Source organism: Nothobranchius furzeri, chromosome 9 (assembly GCF_043380555.1).
Source record: "Nothobranchius furzeri strain GRZ-AD chromosome 9, NfurGRZ-RIMD1, whole genome shotgun sequence".
In the NCBI taxonomy this organism is placed as follows: Eukaryota; Metazoa; Chordata; class Actinopteri; order Cyprinodontiformes; family Nothobranchiidae; genus Nothobranchius; species Nothobranchius furzeri.
Window position 1 is genome coordinate 29,664,461 of NC_091749.1, and position 8,297 is coordinate 29,672,757.

General features: G+C 48.2%; 1 protein-coding gene across 1 annotated transcript in view; it reads left to right on the forward strand.

Annotated features, from left to right (window-relative positions):
• Positions 1-6,836, forward strand: part of LOC107382005 (insulin-like growth factor 1 receptor) — a 65,607-nt gene extending 58,771 nt beyond the window's left edge. Inside the window, exons 9-21 of the mRNA XM_015953956.3 lie at positions 53-220; positions 314-521; positions 619-923; positions 1,016-1,149; positions 1,375-1,534; positions 1,651-1,750; positions 2,071-2,141; positions 2,216-2,445; positions 2,522-2,629; positions 3,020-3,182; positions 3,633-3,762; positions 3,889-4,023; positions 6,208-6,836. Of these exons, the coding sequence (XP_015809442.3) occupies positions 53-220; positions 314-521; positions 619-923; positions 1,016-1,149; positions 1,375-1,534; positions 1,651-1,750; positions 2,071-2,141; positions 2,216-2,445; positions 2,522-2,629; positions 3,020-3,182; positions 3,633-3,762; positions 3,889-4,023; positions 6,208-6,700 (2,405 nt within the window). The 3' untranslated portion in view covers positions 6,701-6,836. The remainder of the gene's footprint in view (positions 1-52; positions 221-313; positions 522-618; positions 924-1,015; positions 1,150-1,374; positions 1,535-1,650; positions 1,751-2,070; positions 2,142-2,215; positions 2,446-2,521; positions 2,630-3,019; positions 3,183-3,632; positions 3,763-3,888; positions 4,024-6,207) is intronic.
• The last annotated feature ends 1,461 nt before the right edge of the window (positions 6,837-8,297 follow it).

Below are 8,297 nucleotides of genomic sequence, written 5' to 3' on the forward strand. Positions count from 1 at the left end.
CTCAGGCACAGAACTCCCCTACAGTTCATAGAGTTTTATTTTTCACTTTCAGCACCCTCCATGCCTCAAGACGTGCGAGCGTACTCTAACTCATCGACTCAGCTGGTGGTGCGCTGGTCGCCCCCCGTCGCGCCTAATGGCAACCAAACTTATTACTTGGTGAGATGGCAACAGCAAGCTGAGGGCCGGGAGCTGTACCAGCACAACTACTGCTCTAAAGGTACACACACACACACACACACACACACACACACACGTACATTCAGCCATTCAGTCTCACCTGCTAGGCTTCACCCTTGTCTTCCTCTACCAGAGCTAAAGATTCCCATTAGGATTGCTGCCACAGGGGTGGGGGACCAGGAGGAAGACACCAAGCCCACTAAACCAGACTCCGACGGCCCGGATAAAGGCCCCTGTTGCCCCTGCCCCAAATCGGTGGAAGAGCTGGAGGCTGAAGCTTCTGATGCCTCCTATAGAAAAGTCTTTGAGAACTTCCTGCACAACTCCATTTTTACACCAAGGTAATCTGCTGCTTCTGTAAATTCCTCTGGGCTTCGCAACTTTGGAAATGTTTTCAAATCTTCATATTGTGGTTATGTCTGTCGTTCGCTCCCCCAGACCACCAGACCGGCGCCGCAGAGATCTTTTTGGCGTGGCTAACTCCACTCGTTCCCGGCGTGTCCAGCTGTCCACCAACAGCAGCACCATCCCACCTCTCCAAGGTGCTGGGAACAGCAGCACTGTGGACTCGGAGCCAGCCGACCAGGAATACGAGTTTGTGGAGCAGTCGGTGACGGAACGGGAGCTGCAGATCTCCGGCCTGCAGCCTTTCACCGTTTACCGCATCGATATTCACGCCTGCAATCGACAGGTCCAGCGCTGCAGCGCGGCTGAGTTTGTCTTCTCCAGAACCAAACCTGCAGGTTAGAGTAAACGTGTACTCAGCATCACACAGTTCAAAACAGCTGAAGAGAGGATGTGTCTGGTAACTGGAATCCTCCTGTTGGTTGTCCAGAAAAGGCTGATGACATTCCTGGTTCAGTGGTCTGGGAGGGTCATGAGAACTGGGTGTTCCTGCGCTGGCCCGAGCCCCCCCGCCCCAATGGGCTCATCCTCATGTACGAGATCAAGTTCAAACTTTCAGCTGAGGTAGGAGAACTTCGGGGTTCACGCTGAAATAAGTTCAAGTTTTTTTGTCTTTGTGTAGAACTCAGGAACCTCTTTAGAACATCACAACGTTCTATTCAGTAGGTGCAGTTAGCTCTATTAACCTGATCTGTGGTTATGGGTCAGCCATGTTTACCCTCAACTAGAAAACGTCAAATCATACCCATGATGTGTGTGTGTGTGTGTGTGTGTGTGTGTGTGTGTTAGACCGAGAAGCACGAGTGTGTGTCTGGACAAGTGTATCGATCTCAGCGTGGCGTTCGGCTGTCCAACCTCAGTCCAGGAAACTACTCCGTCAGAGTGAGAGCCACGTCGCTGGCTGGCAACGGTTCCTGGACACCCGCGCTGCATCTCTATGTGGCTGAACGTAAGACTCTTTCTGTCTCTCTCACACACACACACACACACACACACACACACACACACAGTCGAGCTCCATCGCTCCTGTCTGTATCTGTGCATCACTGTTTTATACGTATACAGGGTATGAAAATGTCTTCTACGCTACGATCTTTGTCCCCATCGCCATCGTCTTCCTGATCGTCTCTCTGATCACGGTCTTGGTGGTGCTCAACAAGAAAAGGTGTGTGCCCCTCCCATATTTCATCAGCATGTGCCGTTAAAGAGACGCAGAGTATTTAAAAACATGTTAGTTCTTTAGACCGAGCAACTAACGTCTGTATCTCCAACATAAGGCTCTGAACAACTTGTTCATAATTGTTATGTTATGTCTTTCTCTGATTATCTCTAATTAAACATGGATAATATTTATGGTTCCCGTCATCTTTACTTTGCGATTCTGCTGTTTAATATTTAAGAAACTGTAATATTTCAATAACAAGTTTACTTATTCATCTGCTTGGTCTTAAGGTGACTAATAAAACTAAAATTTCTCTCTTACAGGAACAGCGGGCGGCTGGGAAAGGGAGTGCTGTATGCTTCGGTCAACCCAGAGTACTTCAGCGCAGCAGAAAGTGAGTCCAGTCTGTTTGTGGCGGACGACATGCCTGCAGGTGGGAGTATTAACTCTGAACGATCATCTGTGAAGTGTATGTGCCAGACGAGTGGGAGGTGCCCCGCGAGAAGATCACCATGAGCCGGGAGCTTGGCCAGGGCTCGTTTGGGATGGTGTATGAGGGCCTGGCTAAGGGCGTGGTCAAAGATGAGCCAGAGACGAGCGTCGCCATCAAGACGGTCAACGAGTCCGCCAGCATGAGGGAGAGGATTGAGTTCCTGAATGAAGCGTCGGTGATGAAAGAGTTTAACTGTCACCACGTGGTATGTAGCCTGACTCTGATGGTGTCCTCAGTGGGGTAGGTGGACCGGTGGTGATGTCACTGTCTGTGTGTGGCAGGTTCGCCTCCTGGGAGTGGTCTCTCAGGGCCAGCCCACCCTGGTCATCATGGAGCTGATGACCAGAGGAGACCTGAAGAGTTACTTGCGTTCGCTGCGTCCTAACGAGGTACTGAGAGTCTGTCACACAGCTGCACAAAAATAAGAATTAAGGGGGTCTGCATCAGATCTTCTGGAAGGCACAGTTTCTCCGCAGGCAATGATGAAAATTAGGACTAAACCAGCAAACATGTGATTCTAATTATTTTATTACAAAATATTCTTTATGCAAAACTGAAATCTGTGACTGCCTGCTGCTCAGTCGTCTCACGTGTCACAGAGACACTTATTCCTGTCTTACAACTGCTGCACCTTTACATCCTCTAACTGACCAGTTGAGCAAAAGCATCTTACACGGTGCTTACCTTCCTAAGTTACTCCTTAAGTAACCGTTTCAAACCAGAGCCTCGTACCGCCTCAGGTCATTCCTGTTGAGCTCATCTTACTTGTCTGTCTGCAGCAACAGTTTTCCAGCCTGTCTCTCCCTCCGCTGAAGAAGATGCTTCAGATGGCTGGGCAGATCGCCGACGGCATGGCGTACCTTAACGCTAACAAGTTTGTCCACCGAGATCTGGCTGCCAGGAACTGCATGGTGGCCGAGGACTTCACTGTTAAGATAGGAGGTAAAGAAATGGCCAGAGATCACGGAGAGGTCAAGGTATGCTGGCTAGGTCTGAGTACAGGGATGGATTCACTATCAAGGTTCAGCAGTGTGGAAGATCTGATGTCTACGTGTGCGTGCGTGCGTGTGTGTGTGAGTGTGTGTGTGTGTGAGTGTGAGTGTGTGTGAGTGTGAGTGTGAGGGCAGGGTGACCTGTTACAGGCTACAAACCTCCAGACATTACTGGTTGCTTCAATAGTCCTTTTGCTTTAAAGAGGAATTATGGGTAATCCAATACTGTTTCCAGGAATTTAATCTCACTAGAGTACTTTATTGGACTTTATGGGTCCAAACAACAAGGAGCACTGAGACATCTGGAGGACTTTAGGCTCCACATCTGTCTTAATTCATGTTTTTGTCGCGTTTAGACATGAACGTATCAAACTCATGCGTTGTTTACGGATGTGTGCAGATTTCGGCATGACAAGAGACATCTATGAGACAGACTACTACCGTAAAGGTGGTAAAGGTCTGCTCCCTGTCCGCTGGATGTCCCCTGAGTCTCTGAAGGACGGCGTCTTCACCACCAACTCGGACGTCTGGTGAGCTGACTCGCCTGAACATGTGCTTATCCCATCCTCTGTGCTTCCAGAAACTCTTGTTCTGCTACAGTCATGGTAAAGAAAACCACTCTTCCACCCCCCCCCCCCCCGTGTCTCGCCATAAAGGTCGTTTGGTGTTGTATTGTGGGAAATAGCCACTCTGGCAGAGCAGCCCTACCAGGGCTTGTCCAACGAACAAGTCCTTCGCTTCGTCATGGAGGGTGGACTGCTGGAGAAACCACAGAACTGTCCAGACATGCTGTAAGACATACACACACACCACACACACACCACACACACACACAAATAAATCCACAGATCGTGTAAACATGACAGACAGGTCTGGCTACCAGTCAGCAAACATTAGTCTGATTTCACAAGGACAACAAATGTGACGCGAGTTTATCCTCTTTAGGAGTAACACCGTTCATGAGCATCTTTTCTGATTAGGATTATCAATACAACGTATTCTTGGGTTTTATTCCCTCCTTCCTGTCGCTCATGTAAAAACTCAGCGAAGCTTCTCAAATCTGACAGGTTTTGGTCCTGCTTCCCTTATCTGATCAGACACCTTGCCCCCTTTGAGCTGCGAGGCCTTTAGCGATCTTTGAGAGTGTGTGGTGTGTCACATCAGCTGACCCCATTCCCCTGATCTACCTTGCACAAACCCACGGCCTGAATAATCTTCTGACCTCTCGGGAAAAGCCCCGGGGTGTTTAGGTTCTTGTGACTGTATGTGCATCTGAATACTGTAACCATAGAAACCAGGCAGCAAACTGGGCAGCTGTCTCGACACGGTACCAAAACGTTCACTGTAACTGCAGGAAGGAGCATATTATGGTCTGTAGGGGCGTGCCACTTCACCATTTAATCGATGCAGCGTGATGTGACACACGCCGACTCAAAATCGATTCACTAACGATTGTAATTAAATGCCGAAAAACAGCCGCGAAGTGTGGTAGGAACATAAAAGTTACGAGTGCCACCAGGACACTTTAGGGGGACGGACCATCGGAAAAACAAAACCACAATGGCGAAATCTTTTTTATTAGCTTCAGCCACTGAGCACGAGATTTACTCGTCAGGAGAATTAAGGGAAAGTTGTGTAAAAGTAAGATAAAATACAACAGCACCAACATCAGTCTTCCACTCTGGGTTAGATGAGAAGAAGAAGCTGGTGGTGGTGCCTCCTAACCAGCCAGCAATCGAGGAGGGATTAACAAAACGTTCCTGCAGCTCCAGCCTCTTCATAAAACCACGGTGTTACTTTGCTGCAAAGCTGAGGAAGCACCAGAGAGAGAGCCTTTGGTCATGTATGAGGACAGTCTGTGGGGCGATGGTGTTTTCACTAAAGACTAGTGGAGAAGTGTGTAGGAGCCATCTCCACGCCGTCACGGACTTCCTTTTAGCTTCAACACAACTTGCCTTTTACGCCGATTGAAGCAACGCTCCTTTAGTTTCTTTTACGAGCCGCTCCAAAAGGTGTTTGTTCTTCAGTCCCTGTGAACTGTCAGGTGATGTAAAGACCATTAGCTCCGCATCGCTGCACCGCTCCAGTTTCCCAACTCTCAGCTGGTTCTGTTTATAAAAGCGAAACTGACGTGTTGACTTCCATTGTCGTTATTCACGTTTATCCTGTAGATTTCATGCAAACCTATGTTCAGTCCAACATGAATAATATAGCGGAGTAAACAATATTCAACTAGAATTATTGTGAGAGAAAACTAAACTATGACTAAATGGATCAAAAATAGTGGTAACCATGGTAACCATGATAATGGTTTAATAATCAAATCAAAGGACCCAAATCTAGATCGAATCGTGGGGTACCTAAGAGTGCACACCACTAATGGTCTGTAGGATACAAATAGAAGGCTCAGGTTTTCCCCAGCGCTTTATAAGCCTGTCGGCCCGCCAGGCTAAGTGTCATGCCCCGCCCCCTTCCCCGGCGCAGCGAAACTAGAGCCCTCCATCAGCTGATACTGGCGAGAAACAGCAGCAGAACGTGTTTCTTTGGGTACGCCAGTTAAAAAACCAAAAACACTCATGTCAGATTGATGGGAGACTCTACATTGTCCCTAGGTGTGAGTAAGTGGGACTGATGGTTTGTGTCTGGGTCCCTCTGGACTGGAAACTTGTCCCGTCCCCTGCCTGGTCACTGTTGGAGTTCGAGACAAGTTGTCTGCTCCAATAGCTTCCATCTTGAAAAGCACCACGTCTTCTAGCAGCTATTTTCTGATCATGTAAACTTTAGCATATCCAGAGTTCACGTTTTAAGGAAGCGACAGACACTGATCTATGTCGGTGGAGGGTTAGGCTGCTAAATGATGATGAAACCTCTTTTGTTTAGGGTTACTGTAAACTATGTCTGGTGACAGAAAACGTGTGTGTGTGTGTGTGTGTGTGTGTGTGTGTGTGTGTGTGTGTGTGTGTGTTTGTTTGCAGGTTCGAGCTGATGAGAATGTGTTGGCAGTACAATCCTAAAATGCGTCCGTCCTTCGTGGAGATCATCGGCAGCCTAAAGGACGAGCTGGAGCCGTCGTTCAGAGAGGTCAGTTTCTTCTACAGCGCCGACAACAAGCCTGCTGAACCGTCACAGCTCCACCTGGACCACCCAGTGGACTTTTCTCTGGACCCCTCCTCCTGTGCACAGCAGAATCCCCCCTCCCCAAGCTCAGAGCCCCCACCTGCCCCGTCACAAGCCCCCGGCTCCCCCTCCTCCCCTTGTACGTCGAGTGCTGTCTTGGACAAGCCGCCCTCGGGCCAGCAGGCAGCCAATGGGCTCTCGGGGGCGTCCCTCTCAGCAGCCTCAGGGCTCGGCACCGGCTCAGGCGTCACCATTCAGCCGTCCCTGGACGAACTGCCACCATACGCACACATGAACGGAGGACGCAAAAATGAGCGAGCCATGCCTCTTCCTCAGTCCTCAACCTGCTGATAAGACAAAAAATCACACGTGTCAGTGGGCAGCGTCTGTTTTGTTTTTGTTCAAAAACAGCAAAGGCATGTTCACACTCAGAGGTGGAGGAAACGGTCCACGGGTCTATTTTCTGCTGTAGGACCACACGTTCTACCAGCTGGCTGTCGGATGCGACACTGCCCCGCTGCTGAGTGGAAGACCAAAATTAAGATAAAAAGGGGAAAAAAATCAGTAAAAGAAACAAAAAGATTAAAAAAAAGATTGAATGGGAGCTGATTCTCCCTTTATGGCTGAACTTGTTTTATAAATAGTTTTTTGTTACTTTTATACGTCTTTCCAGATGAGGAAACAGAATGCCTTTATTTGTGATCTGCGTTTGAACGGGCATTACGGTGGAAATGTTAAGCATATCGAATAAAGAAGCTTCAGAGAAGTGTTCAGTGGGTTGTTATCCCTGTCGCCCTGCAGGTCACGCTGACGGCGTGATGCCTGTCCAACAGCCAGAGGGAGAAAACTCAGCTCTGCCAAATTTGTTGCCAAAATGATTCTGCCCGATGACGTTTCTGTGGTTTCCTTCACCCCGTCATCGTGGAAACAAAAACAAAACAAAAGCACTTTGATCTTCCGCCGTACCGCTCTTAGTGATCAGAGAGCTGTGGGTTGGGGTTTCACGCCTCCAGCCTCTCTGCTCGGTCCCGTCTGTTTACCCGATATCGAGCCACAAGTCACAAAGTGCTGTTCTACGGTGAAACAGACAAAAACACAACCGGAGACAAGTTCAGACAAATCGAAAAAAGGACGGATTCAAAATGAAAACCTACACGACGTTTTCGTCTCTGACTTTTCCCCTCTTCAGAGGCGTCCATGTTTAAAGCAAACAGGTATTTTTTTACTCTCGTCGATACTCTCCAGCGGTTCCATCCCTACATGGACAGAGCCTTTATGTACACACCAGTTGTTTGTGTCACTTTTCTAACTTTTCTACAGTCGAAGACTTTCATCATGTACAGAAAGAAGCTGCTATTCCTCATTTCTCTTGTGGTTGTAATATAGTCTATATATAGTAAAAAGAGAGAGGAGACTCCTTCAGGTTGGTTTCAGTTTGGAACGTTTCCACTACAGTTCATTTTTTATAAGGTTCTTGTTGTAAAAAGTGTTTCTGAGCTGGTTTTGTTTCCGTGGTTACATAAAAGGTATGGCAGTTCCGCCTTGTGTGTGTGAAACGCCGGTTTCTTCCCCGTATCCGGATACAATACGGCAACGGCGCCAAGTCACCATCAGTGTTCTCTCAGGACATCTGTCCTCAGCGGTTTGGACGGGAGCGCCTCTATCCATCATCAGAGTCAGAAGCCAGGTGTCCAGAATAAATCTCAGGTCAAAGAGGAAAGTTTGATTCTTTTCTGCCCTTTTTAGTTCCTCTTTTGTTTTGTGCTGCTGTTCTACCCAGAGACTTTCAGCCTAATGTGTGTGTGTGTGCGCACGCGCACTGACGTCTGTCTACAACTCTTTGTTATAGCGTTTTATTATTATTACAGATGATTCTCTAAAAAAATCACCACTCAACAGTGGTGCTTACTCGCACAAACATCTAGAAGTGCTGTGGTCTCACTCAGCT